General features: G+C 51.8%; 5 protein-coding genes across 5 annotated transcripts; 3 read left to right on the top strand and 2 right to left on the bottom strand.

Moving 5' to 3' along the window:
* Positions 1–1099: 1099 nt before the first annotated feature.
* On the bottom strand, positions 1100–2918 carry SAPIO_CDS3544 (uncharacterized protein; the record flags this gene model as incomplete). The annotated part of the gene is made up of 3 exons (XM_016786317.1): positions 1100–1909; positions 1978–2648; positions 2723–2918. The coding sequence occupies 3 exons, from the start codon at positions 2916–2918 to the stop codon at positions 1100–1102; spliced, it is 1677 nt and encodes a 558-aa protein (XP_016644323.1).
* A 2282-nt stretch (positions 2919–5200) lies between these two features.
* Positions 5201–6167, top strand: SAPIO_CDS3543 (uncharacterized protein; the record flags this gene model as incomplete). Its single annotated transcript, XM_016786316.1, has 4 exons — positions 5201–5228; positions 5282–5342; positions 5431–6022; positions 6090–6167. The coding sequence occupies 4 exons, from the start codon at positions 5201–5203 to the stop codon at positions 6165–6167; spliced, it is 759 nt and encodes a 252-aa protein (XP_016644322.1).
* A 525-nt stretch (positions 6168–6692) lies between these two features.
* On the top strand, positions 6693–6976 carry SAPIO_CDS3542 (uncharacterized protein; the record flags this gene model as incomplete). Its single annotated transcript, XM_016786315.1, has 2 exons — positions 6693–6773; positions 6836–6976. The coding sequence occupies 2 exons, from the start codon at positions 6693–6695 to the stop codon at positions 6974–6976; spliced, it is 222 nt and encodes a 73-aa protein (XP_016644321.1).
* Positions 6977–7180: 204 nt separating this feature from the next.
* Positions 7181–7727, bottom strand: SAPIO_CDS3541 (uncharacterized protein; the record flags this gene model as incomplete). The annotated part of the gene is made up of 3 exons (XM_016786314.1): positions 7181–7394; positions 7452–7564; positions 7632–7727. The coding sequence occupies 3 exons, from the start codon at positions 7725–7727 to the stop codon at positions 7181–7183; spliced, it is 423 nt and encodes a 140-aa protein (XP_016644320.1).
* A 3808-nt stretch (positions 7728–11535) lies between these two features.
* Positions 11536–11829, top strand: SAPIO_CDS3540 (uncharacterized protein; the record flags this gene model as incomplete). The annotated part of the gene is made up of 2 exons (XM_016786313.1): positions 11536–11681; positions 11733–11829. The coding sequence occupies 2 exons, from the start codon at positions 11536–11538 to the stop codon at positions 11827–11829; spliced, it is 243 nt and encodes an 80-aa protein (XP_016644319.1).
* Between the last annotated feature and the right edge of the window lie 1394 nt (positions 11830–13223).

The raw sequence follows: 13223 nt of genomic DNA, 5'->3' as shown, positions 1-13223 counted from the left end.
GGCTGGAAAGGGGAAAGGGGGGTGTGTAAGTCATTGTGTGGATGAAAAGAACAAGATTGCAATTTATTTCTCGATATGTACTATAATAAATTCTTTTAATTATCGAATAGCGTTTGCCTCCTCTTCTTAAAGGACAGTAACTCGTCATCCTTCCTTGTTTACTGATACGCTGGTGACAGATCTCGATCGGAAATAGTTTGAACTTCGGGGTTGCTCTCATAGACACCAGCACCCAAAAAAAAGATTAAGATGGGACTCACCGAACACCGGAATGGAGATCACTCGTAAGAAGAATTAAGAGATGTGGTGGCTGAGCACCGAAGTCGATCACCGGAGACGCGTGTTCAGCGGCGGGAAAGGGAGGTGGCTTCTGGCAGATCAAACGGAGGCGCCATCTTCGAGGACGAGTTTCTTTTTCGTTATTAAACTAGCATTGGTGGGTTCCGTACGCTTCTAGAACTTGGTAATCCTCAAGAGGGTGACAAGAGAGAGTGCGTCTCATTACGTTCGAGAATGTTACAGTAAATGGCGCGACGAAGTGATTCATCTTCAGTTCATCTAGTAGTCTTTTTCTTATAGGTTTTGCCTAGCCAGTAGTCTATTCTACTGATACCATGTAGATATCATGTAGCTGAAAGAAGAATGAAAAACTATACCACCAACACAAGAAGAGAGGAAACAGGAGGTAGGGAGGGTTAAGAATTATGTATATATAAGACAACAAAAAAGAAACATAAAAAAAGAACAAAAACGTGGCAGTTTTCTGATCTGTTTGTTCACGTCCCGAAACCAGTTAGGCCGTGAAATAATGGTCTTGTTGAAACCTCCGAGATGCTGTTGACCCGAGGGAAAAAAATATCGTTCCAATTTTGCTTTGTTCCCCTGTTTCCCTTCCAAGATAAAGGACGAAGTTACAAGACAGATGTAGCACCATCCCGTTTGTACAGTAATAGATTCGTTTCCGTTATTTTCCGTGTTTTCCACTATCCTACCCGGTGAGCGCAAGATCGCATTGCCTTGCCTATAGTTGACCAGTGAAGGATCCTTGAGTGCTGCTCTTCGCAACGGATTGATCATAATAATGAAGTAGTTTGACCGCTTACATCACCCAGAGAGCCACCAACACGGCGATGCCTCCCACGAGAGCGCCGCGAGCAGAAAGGCCTGGGGCAGCTGCGACGGTGGCGCCAGTAGCCTGGGCGTTGGCGCCCGTGGCGGAGGCGCCGACGTTGATGCTAGAGAAGGCGAGGCCGCTAGCGCTGTTGAGAACGTTGGTCGCGAAGGAGTTGGCACCGGTACCAACACCACCGGCACCAATACCGCCAACAGCGCCAGTGCCGATACCGCCAACGGCGCCACTGGGGTTGATGATGGGCGTAGGGATAGATCCGGTAGGAACGGCAGGGAGGGTGTTGGTGAACTGGCCGCCGGGGACGATGGTGGGGCTAATGGTCAACCCGGTACCGGCAATAGCGCCGGGAGCGCCAGCTCCGACGCTTGGGAAAACACCTGGGGTGGCAATGGGGGCGAGGGAGTCGGCCGAAAAGGCGGCAGTGTCGGCGGCGACGGATGCTAAGGGGTCGAGAGAGACAGCACCGGCGATAGCGGTGGATGCTTCAAGGACATCAGTAGCGGCGCCAGGGATAGCTGCGGCTCCTCCGATGACCTCGGCCGAAACACTGGCCGCGGCGCTAGGCTCCGCAGCAATGGCGCTAGCATCAAGAGAGGCAATGGGGGCAACGGAGGCGACAGAACCAATAGCCGTAGCTGCAGCACCGGGGTTGATTACGCTGAATCCGGCCTGAGGAACACCAACGGCGGCGGAGGCAACGGGACTGAGAGAGAGCGCGCCGGTTTGAGCAACACCACCATCAACGACGAGGCCGGTCTGGCTAGAAGCAGCGGCTGCCTGTTAAGTCAAATCATCAGCATTAGTCCATGGATAGATTGGGTAAAGGGAAGGGAGGGCAATCATACAGGGTCAATGACAGCAACCGGCGGCGTAGCTACTGGAACAGCACCGTCAACGGCGGCGGCGCTCGTCTCGACCGCGGGAACAGTCTGAATGTTGACATCAGCGGTGGCTTGTGATGCCTGGCTATTGATCACGCCAACGTTGGGAACTACACCCTCGTTCGTCGCAATCTGGGCGGCGTCGGTGACGAAGTTGGCTTGTTGGGCATTGGCAAACGTGGGCGTGACAGTGAGCTGGTCGCCGCTCAGAGGGATGAAGCCTCCTCCTGGACTTCCAGCGGCGGCGTTGTTGGCGGCGCCCGTAGCACCCGTTGCGGCCTGGTTGTTACCGCCAGCACCACGCTGCGTTTGGGCGTCGGCCTCGGGAGGCTCGACAGCCGCGGAGACTCGTCCGGAGGCGTTGGAGCCGTCATCATCCTCCTCATCGTCGCTGGAAGCCTGTTGGCCCTGGTTGCCACGACCTCCAGCTGAGTTGGCAGAGACACGACCATTTCCGCCATTTCCACCCTGTCTGTTAGAAGCAGCCTGAGCACCTCCGTTGCCACTATCAATGCTGAAGGCATCGGACGTGACAGTGTTGTCGTCGGAGTCGGTGAGGACGAGCTCGAACTGGTCAAACTGGCCGAGGGAAGCATCAGGGGTGAAGGCAACCGAGCCAGAGTTGTCGACGCCAGCTTGGATAATTTGTTAGTTGTGATTCGGACTTGGTCCTATCCATCTCAACTATGAGTCTTTTGATATTACTTACCGGCTACCTGCTGGGCGGCGTTCTCGTTGCCAACGGGGACGAGGCTAATATCGATGGGTTCTACTAGACCGTCGGTTTCCCAGCGAGCGGTGAACTCCTCATCAATCTCCAAAGTCTGCCCACGGGCAGGAGCCAAGAAATCTGCGCTGCCGAGGGCGATGCTAGAAAGCAGCGCCAGAGTCTGAGAGGTCTTCATCTTGAAAGATCGAAACGGTTCGGGATGAAAGTAAAGATCGACGGAAAGGAACAAACAGAAGGACAGCAAGCTGCCACGAAGAAGCGAAGTGACGAGTAGTCAATTATTGTCAATGACTCCAGGTAGTCCAGACCTGAGTTGGGTGTAAATGAATGTCGATGGCGAAGCGAAAGACTGGCTGGCAGTCGTAGAATAGACTAAAGGCAAAAAAAAAAGGCAAAGAAGAAAGATGCCTACAAGTATGAAAAGAAGAAAAAGACAAAGACTAGAAGGAAAGTGGAAGAGAATAGAGGGAAAGGGGGGATGGGCAGAAGGTCCGGTCAGAACCCGGGAAGTTGGGATGAGATATATGAGCTGCTTGATGGACGCAGAGATCCGCGACAGAGTCGGTCGGAGACGTCAACCCAGGTCAAGGGTACAGAGTCGTAGCACTACGTGACGGGTGTGGAGCAGGGAACCTTCTACTTGGACACGCCAAGAGAGAGGGCACTCCTGAGTTCGACCAGGGGAAGGTGTCGTCAGGAACAAGAAACATTGCTCAACTCTTCCAGCCACTCAAGATGCATGGCGGGATGTGTCGAAACATCAGGGATGGCTCATGAGGTGATGGTACACTCGATCTCCTCAGGTCTAGGCAAGCCCGGTTGATGCTCCATCAACAGGTCATGCACCATGGCGGTGCGCCGAAGATCATGGTGGGAGTGGTATAAACGAAGCCGGTAGAACATCGCGGCACGCTACTAACACCACGAGATCGGAGCCCAGAATAGGCACAGGATGGGCGTTAGCCGTGCGATCTTAACACGGGACGAGGGCTCGACCAAGGCAGCAGGGGGTCGCTTAATGTGCGCTTTGTTGCAAGTCAATTATCACCGTCTATTAACCGGCAGCAGGAGGTCAAAACAGGGCAACGAGATCTGACGGCTGTGGTTGTGAACGTGCGAAGTCATTCGAGGTGCGGTTCCTCTGGATTCTGAGACAAAGCCTTGCAGCAGATCAAACCTTCTGGCCGCGCTTTGCATTTAAGCGACTGGGACAGTCGACTCTAGTCCTGTTAGTGTAACACATAGAAAACTGCGGGGCCCACTAACACGCAACCCCCCTTGCTGTGACGTTTGGGTTTCCCCGGCTGTAACGGGAAAATACTAGTCAAGACAAGGAGCTTGTATCAAAGTTTCTTTGCCATCCCAGGCGACCCTTTTTTGCCCTGCCATACTACATCGCCATCTTCAAGTTGAGCTGGTTGCATGCGCCATCCCTGCATGCATCGGGAGTTTCTGAGTTAGTGTAGTGGGGAGGACCCAGAGCGAGGCACTTCACACTTCCTTCAGTGGGGGATCGTGAGAGGAGAATGACAGGCATCTCCAAGGACCGAAATCAAAGTGGTGCAAAGCATTTCCTCAATGCACACCCCCATAGTAATCGTTCGTGATATGTTGCTCCCCAGGCCTCAGTGTCCAAGAATCCAGGAAATCAAGATCGTCGCCGAGACTCTCGCTCTCGTCTTCCACGATCTATCACAGTAGCATTTTCCGTCTGTGCGAGAGCAATCGGCATTCCAACCCCTAGTGATCCGCGAGATACCCAATTTCGAGGAATTTTCAATTCATGTTATTCTGGATTTTGCTCCTTCGAAGATGTCGTCGAAGGGGAAACTCAACCAACATAAGTTTTCATCTAAGTTTGGGGGGAGGACGTTGGACGATTTCTATTTCTGAAAACCGGGCCGGCGTTTCAACAAGAAAAAAATACAAGGTACTAGAGCCAATTTGCAACAGCAGTTGATGGAGATTCGATTTAGACACCAGCATGCGCTCCAAAATGTGTCAAATACGCTTGTCATTTTATGATTTGATGTGAGACGACGGGACTCCTGCCGGGGTCATGGAAAACCTTCTCGAATGCTCAATCTGTCATCAGCGAATGCCATAGTGAGCCATGTGTGGCGCTATTGCCTATGCCAGGGCAAGCCACACATCCCTTCCAACAGTGGAGTTTAATGGGGCACTCATTGGTGTCATGGATTCGATCCAATGACATCAGCTCTTGACCCCTCCAGGCATCCATGTCGACCCTCGTCGTGACCTCAAGTTGCAAAAGGTGTCAACGGAGGCGCAAATATAGCATTTCGCAGGCGTAGTCAAGCTTATTAAAATATTTCGCCTTAAAATCCGGTTCCTAAAACTGTCAATTAAACGTTCGGACTTGAATGGCCTGTACTCGGACTTGAATATCCCATACTCGAGAACGCAATTTTAACCACCAGACTCGACTCTCAAGAGATGGCGACAAAGGCACCCCCAAACTACTGTAAGCTACCCCACAGCGCTTCGAAAACGGTCCTCGCGTCTAACTCGTAGCAGACGCGATTCTTGAGATCCCAGAGACCGCCTCAGCGCAGCAAATTCGAGATGCATATAAACGGTATGGTTCAGCTGCCCTTGTTCTCTCCAAGACGCGGCCCCCCTCCCGCTCCCCCGTAACACAGAACTAATTAGGTACCTCGATATAGAGCCGCCTTGAAGTCGCATCCCGATCGAGTCCCCGACGGCAGTCCCGAACGCGAGGCTCGCACTCGCAAATTCCAGCTCGTCAATGATGCGTACTACACCCTATCTAACCCCACTCGTCGACAAGAATACGACAGACAGCGCCGACGTTTCCCCTCTAGCACCGAGGGTGCTACTGACCAGACTGGTGCTACAAATGGAGACACTTCCACCGGTGCCGGCCCCGTCCCTGGAGCAGGAGAAGGAGCAGGGGCAGGAGCAGGAGCAGGAGCAGGAGCAGGAACAGGGACCGCGCAGGACGCATACTCGTGGGCATGGAGCTTTTTCACGGGCCAAGCAAATAACGCAGGCAGGCAGCAGGCCGAAGACCAGCAGTTCGGTGATGTCTTCGAGGAGATGCTTCGCGAAGAGGGCATGGCCGATCAGAACGGAGCGCCTACGCGCTCTTTCTGGAGCATCATCGGTGGTGTAAGTGGCGGGGCTCTGGGCTTCATCGTCGCCAATGTTCCGGGCATGTTGGCCGGTGCGGTTGCGGGAAACAGACTAGGCGCTGTGAGGGACGCCAAGGGAAAGAGCGTATACGCCGTCTTCCAGGTATGGTCATCTTTTGTTCATTTTTGACCTGTTGAAGCCATTGATCTGTCGCTCACATTCATAACAGGAACTTCCTCAAGACGACCGGACGAGATTATTGAGCCAGCTGGCGGCGAAGGTTTTCAGTCACGCGACTGGCTTGTGAAGATGGACATACTATGTAGTGGATCAGCGTTGGCTCGTTGAGCCTTTTATTTCCCTTTTTCCGTCCCTTGTCATTTTCGTGCTTTCTATGTCGGCCGGGCGCTTCGGGAGTATTTGGGGTATTCTTATGGAAGGAAATGCATTATTACGGAGCATAGAAGATGTTAGACCAATCCTGGATAATTTAGTCGCGCATTCCTTATGTCGAGGCTTGAGAGAGTCCAGACTTTGGGCTAAAGCACAGTATATTGTAAACCGACACTGTGATTTTGCGCGGCTTAGAAATCACGTCGCCATTTATTAGAATTATTACCGAAAGCACGCAACTGAGTCGATGGCATGATCTCGAGATCAAAGAAAAAAATAAATTCTCGGGGATTATTTTCTTCGCAAACGATTCCACCGACCCAACTTCTACAATCACTCCTTTACTCTCTATCGGGAATATACCAATATGGGTGCTCAAGTGTCAACTCTAGGTAATTCATATCTCCCAATTCCCGCCATTGACCTTGATTCTGATAGAATGCGATCCACAGCTCCTGCGGCTCCCGCGCCGATCCAGGCCGTTGCTTCCCCGAACGCGGATACCACTTCGAAGCCCAAGGTATGCTGTTTTTTAAGAACACTCCCAGCAGTGCCATGAGGCGGAACTAACGATTGGATCAGCCTTGCTGCGTGTGCAAGGACGAGAAGTCCGTACGAGACGAATGCATGCTCATGTCGAAGGCTGCGAACCCCGAAGAGGACTGTCAGACGACGATACAACAATACCGAGCCTGTATGGAAACTTTCGGGTTTAAGGTATAAAACAGAACGAGTTTATATGGAGGATTTGCGACGATAGGCGGCTGTGTACTATAATACCACGATAGAGATATAGACTTTGACGAACAATCAACACTCAACTGTTCTGAATTCGCGATGGTTTCAACTCTACTACTCGCTGACAGCCGAGTTTCTCAGCGCAGACGCAGCAACAGCGAAGAGATATGCCCGGAATGCTTGGGGGCCTTAGAGGCTATTGTATACGTCCCGTTGCAGTTGTGCGAGGTCCAGATTCTCCGCATCCTGCTTCCTCCCTTCTATTACCACCTTGAGCAGCGTGGCGAATTTCATACACTCCTTGCGAAGGGTATCAATCTTCTCTCGGATCTGATTCTCAATCGCCATTGTTTCCATCATAGCCTCCTGCCACTTGACCAACATGTCCTCTCGGGAGCGAATGCTGGACGACGGAAACCATCATCAGAGGATGTTACCAAGCTGCGTGGGTGGCACTTACATCTTCTGCTGGTCCTCCGTTAGGCGAGAATCGATTCGTTCCTTCACCTTTGCTTGGATTTTGGCGTGCTTTTCGGTCATGATTCTCTGGCGTCTATTCAAATTGCGTCGCAGCTAGGGCCAATCTCAAGTCAGCTACCATGCCCAAGGCCACCATGACCTTTCATGGCGTAAAGAGTACCTCTGTCATCTTATGCTGGGCATTGAACAAGATATCCTCCGGGTCCTCGGGCTCCGAGGAGTCCCTGTTCTTCCGAGCGGATTGTTTGCGAGGCATCTTCGACACGGTCTATCTACGAGCACCGGAGTTGTTACCCGGATTTGGGTTGAGAAACCTGGATGAAAGGGGGGGAATCGCCTTGGCATGAGTTGTATTTTGAAACTAAATCATCCCGTTGAAATATGGATTGATAAACAGCATTGACATCACAATTCGGGAGTGGGGATAGAAGGACGAGAGCGGTAGGAGCACTCCAGCTTCGGGGCTCCATGGCTCGTTTCTTCGGGCATTCCCAAATCAAGCAGGAGCGAACCGACTCTTCTCTCTGCTGAAGTAGAGGAAGCCACGACAGTGTTCGTTCATTCACATGCCAGCGTTCTTTACCTATGGGATCAACTGCAGCGAGTCCTTCCTTCAGATCGAGAGTCGGCATCATCGCCAGACCGAGAGATCTTATTCGCGCTTGCACGCCTGGTAGAATGAAATGTTGAGGACTTACGCATATTTCGTACCTACATTGCTGCGGACTGACACTCGTATATGCCCTTCAGGTTACTATCATTGGCCTTCCTGCCCGCAGCTACGTCTCAAAACGGGAGGACATCCCCAGGCGTATACAGATATTATTTGCCTCCTTTCGTCCCGATGAGGACCAACACGAGCCCTTGGTGACGATGGCAGAAAACCGGCAATTACAAAATGCGTTCGACCTCCTTCTCATGGACAACTCGCATAATCCGTGAGCCGCCGGGAATACGAATTGAAGGCTTCCGCCTGGCGGCTGCTTTTCTCTATTTCGTATCGTGTACTCCCAGCGAGTGCACGATATTTTGAGGTGTTCACCCCTGTTGGAAGTTTCGACTATTGGAATCCCCGAAAAAGCTTCGCCAAACCAGGCCATACTATTTGTTCAACGACCGCCGCTAGTCAGAAGATTCCTCCGCCTGACTATTAATTACCTCCTCCGGGCTCCGCCCGGAGAAGATTCGCAGCGTCAACACGTATGCTTGTCACCCTTGTCCATCCAGAAGCGGTATCAAGATGGTCGGCTTTGTGCGCTACAAACGGTTTTTTCCAGTTGAGGGTGGGGATCACTAGCTTAGAAGGGAAGAAAGCAATCTGCTCTAGAAGCCAGATGTTCTTCTGCTCTGTTGACCTCGGTCACTTATTCCAAGGGGAAGCTTAATCTGATACTCTTCCGCCTATGTGTTGGCTGTTCTTTTCTTCTTCTTTTCTCTTCCTCTCGCTTCTTTCCGTCCCTCATTTCTTTAGTGGCTCGTTTCTATACTCCGCATAACGCCCATGAGGCGGACTAGGATGTCTAATAAGAAGGCGGTTGTTTCTAACTCATCACACTCATTTGTTATTGCTTTTTTGCCCCTCCTACCTTTTAGTTTCTTGAGTCGCCGCCATCAAGTTGCAGTTTCAGATCACAGCTCTGTGGCGGAGCTACAGGTCCCAACTTGTACAAATCCAAGGCCCCCAAGGCCAGCTCGTGCCGTGCTCGTTCATCTACGAGACGCAGTTCTTTGCCAACTAGTACGAAATCTGAGTTCTCTGCCTCTTCGACCCTTGTGCAAACGCAGTCGGCTGGAACGACCGAATCCGCTACGAATCTCCTACCAATTCAGATACTCGGTCTTTCGAGTCTACGGAATCAGAACCTCCATCCATAGCACCAACGATCGACGCAACGTCTACGTCAATCACCCATGAATCGGCCACAGCTTTTACTACTGAATTTGCTACCTATTCGAATGTACAGTCAACGGAATCCGAAGCTGGGCCTACATCATCTGCTACCGACACATCCCTAGAACCAGCCACGACTTCTACCACTGAATCCACTACTGCCTCGGACGAACAGTCTACGATATCAATAGAACCGGAAACTGAGCCTACATCGTCCACTACCGAGACATTCCAGGAACCAGCTACAGAAATAACGTCAAGATCGGCCACAGACTCTACTGCCGAACCCGCAGCTGATTCGACAAGTGAGTCCTCTGTGATTGAAGCGGTAACTGAAGCCGAGTCGGCAACGGAATCGGCCACCACGCCTTTCACATCACCAAGTGACGAACCAGAAACGTCGTTTGCATCCGAGTCCGCTACCGAGTCTTCCATCGAATCCGAGTCTACGTCTTCACCTTCAACAACCGCAGGCCTAGAGCTATCTACCTCTATAGAGGTTGCCGAGACAGCTTCTGCTATCACTGAAGCTGCCACTACTGAGGATTCCACCACCAACGAGCCAACAACCTTTTTCACGGTAACGTCAACCCCTGAACCTACGCGGCCAGCGATTACCGGGATCGCGTAAATCATCCTTGACGGTCAACCTCAAAATGAATACCTCGGAGAGTTTGTATCCGGCAGTATTTCCTACGCCTTCTATACCTCAGATCGTTCAGCCGCAATGCAACTGACCCTCCAGCCCGACGGTCAGCTTTTCTGTGGTACGAAAGTTGCCAAAGGAAGCCCTGTCGGCGGCATCATCAACGCTGTAGGGTTTTTCTTCATAGATCCGTCCCTCGCTACGACTACGCGTACGCCGTACGTTCGCAGCCTAAACGCGAATAATCACTTGTCATGCTATGTGAATGATCCCACGGTGAACTTGGTATTTAGATTTGCGGCAAGGTAACTTTATCTATAATAGCGAGCGAGAGATTGCATTGTCGTCGGGATAGCCTATTATCTCGTTGTTATTCATAACCTCGTGATACTGAGAATGGATTTCACCAATGGCAAGTTGGGTGCTCTCTCCTCTAGCAGGTAGTAGTGGGTGGGTGTCTTATTACTTTGTGCAGCGTTGTGGTCTTGAAGAGTATGCGTTCGACGGCACCTATTCTCACCGGCCTACATATTCACACACTATCAAAACCACCATTCACGGTCTCGGCCGGGAGGAACGTCAAGTGCCTATGTAGCAACGCAGCAGCTATCACATCTAGGCCCTTAAGGAAATCCGTCCGACTTTGGTGAGACAAGCAGATTTGGTTTGAGCCGCTCTCTACCCGTCATTCGCGGTTCCTCCGAGCCAAGCAACTGCGTGTTCCCGTGTGTCCAACAACCGGCCTCTTTTCAAGACTCGGTGCGCCCATCTGCGAGTTCGGTGGGGACTCTCCGCAAAGTTGCAGATGGCTGCTGCGCTCAAGTAGGCAATGCTGTACACCACCCGAGCATCTCGCTAGCGCACCGTGACGCCAACAACTGGGGACCTTGCTCAGCCCTCGCGGTGGAATTGTTCGTTAAATGACCCTCGGTTCCTTGGCTTTGGTCAGGGCAGACGTCATCAGATTCTGGGTGATGGGCGGCGCACCAATGATACGATCGGTTCTCGACGCGGCCTCATGACCAGCGTCATCGGTCATCCCCGCCATGATCGAGCCAGGCCAATGAAGACTGCCGATTACCCTCATGACATGGTGCCTCATTCTGTAAATTCCAAAGTGTCTCCAGATGGACACTCAGGGTCCATTTGCAAGTGACAAAATGGACCCCTGGTTTGCATTCCAGAAAATGCCAGACGAAAACGAAGGAACGAAAAAAAGGTCTATAATAGCCACGCCCACCCCACTAGTACTCTTTCAACAAAGACCCGTTCGCCACCTTACTTTTCACCATCTCAGACGATCAACATTCATATCAATCGACTAAAGTTTAGCTATATCAATTAACTTCCAGTATGGGTATGACGTACAACGTTCCTGGAGTTTATCATCGGACTGTGCTGACCTCGCTCCATAGATGACCACCATCACCACCATCACAGACATAGGAGGAGGGTGTACGTCGAGGGACCGACTTACCCGACAAGAACGATCAAAAAGAAGACGACTGTAGTTTACATCCCTCCACCATGTCCACCTTCTCCACCCCCGGCGCCATGTCCACCGCCGGTCGTCGTGGTACCTCCACCGCCTCCCCCACCGCCGCCACTCCCTCTTCCGCCTCCGCCAGTCATCTGCCCCGTGCCGGAACCAAAGCCGCCCTCACCACCCATCTGTGAGCCGGAACCAGAGCCGGAACCGCCTTGTATCATCGAGGTAGATGTAGAGTCATCATCGGGGAGGTCGTCCAAGTCCTCCCGCTCGAGCAAGTCAAGCCGGAAGAGCCGGAGCCGGAGCCGAAGCCGAAGCCGACGTCGGGATAGGGAGATTTATGTCGAAAGGGAGAGAGTTATTCCCATCGAGGTCGAGAGGGAGAGGCTCGTTCCCATCAAAATCCCCGTGCCCTATCCTGTCCCAGTAGAGAGACGGGTTGAGCCTAAACCAGAACCACATCCACAACCCCGGCCACAACCCCGGCCAGCCTACAGATATGTCGACGTGCCGGTGTATGAGAGGAGGAGCCCGTCACCGTCGAGCGTTTCCAGCGTTTGTGAGGAGACGGAAATTGTTGTCGTTGATGAGCGAGGACGCGCTCGGCAGTACTATGATTGATTTGGAAAATATTTGGATTGCTTGTTCTTGTATGATTTATTCAGATATGTGTTACGACTATGGGTAGAGCCTTATGAACATGACATCACGGAAATGTTGAATGGCGGCATGCATGGCAATGTTATTTGGTATGATGGGAGCTAGTTTTCGAGTTTATATCATGAACCAGATTCTAGAACGCGATTCATGGAAAGATAGCCCAGGGCCTGATCTGACAATATGTTGCCACTACTGAGACTTGATGGGACGTTACAGCTGAGACTCGACGAAAAAACCCTAAACTGAACCACGATATCGCATCAAAGTCAACAAGTGGTCGCGTGTTGTCCCAGCAGCCGTCATTAATTCCACCTTTCACGTTTCACATCTTCGAGGAAAAGTGAGCCGAGAATAACCTAGAGAACGCCCGGACACACGCGACATATCTTAGCAAAAAGCTATTGATGATTTCACCTTTCATCTGATATTTCTGAGACTCTTGACATCCTTTACTCTTTCATGTTTCACCGGGAGGGCACATGAGGAGGGCGGCCATTCCTGGGGTAAAGGTAAAGGGGGGATGATGCCCCCGCGAAAGGTCCGTGAGAAGGAAGGTCGGGTCGATGTCAAGGCTTGAATTGAGAGCGGCTAGGGTGGTAGTCCGGCATAGGCTGCGGAAGGCGATGCCCGGCTGTCACCACTTCGAAGTTTCGCCAAGCTGCCATCGAGGCACACGGACAGATCGCAGCGTCGTATACTTCCACCCCTGAAGGTCGTAGTTGGCGTAGAACTCCGAGGAAAGTGCATCTCCGTCCTGTGGCCTGCCAACCCCTCAAACCTTATCTCCAATGCTTCGCTGCACCAACGAGCCACCGACGAGCCGTCCCATTTCATTTATTTTTAAAATGTGGCTGTGTGTCTCCACGAAGCAAAGCTGAAGAAGAACCGCTGCAGGGTGATGAGCGCTGCATCATTGAGCAATCATTGATGCTGTGTCCCGTCCCTGGAATGCCTGTGCTGCCCATTGTTGTTAATAGAAAACCGTCCTCCATCCCCGCCTCCTACGCTGTACCGCACTTGCAGAAATGATGAAACTAACTCGAGACTCCTGAAAGTATTTGCCGAA

Source organism: Scedosporium apiospermum, assembly GCF_000732125.1.
Source record: "Scedosporium apiospermum strain IHEM 14462 chromosome Unknown SEQ_SAPIO_0088, whole genome shotgun sequence".
Taxonomy (NCBI): domain Eukaryota; kingdom Fungi; phylum Ascomycota; class Sordariomycetes; order Microascales; family Microascaceae; genus Scedosporium; species Scedosporium apiospermum.
The sequence above is the reverse complement of the archived record's forward strand: the minus strand, read 5'-3'. Positions and strand labels throughout refer to the sequence as shown.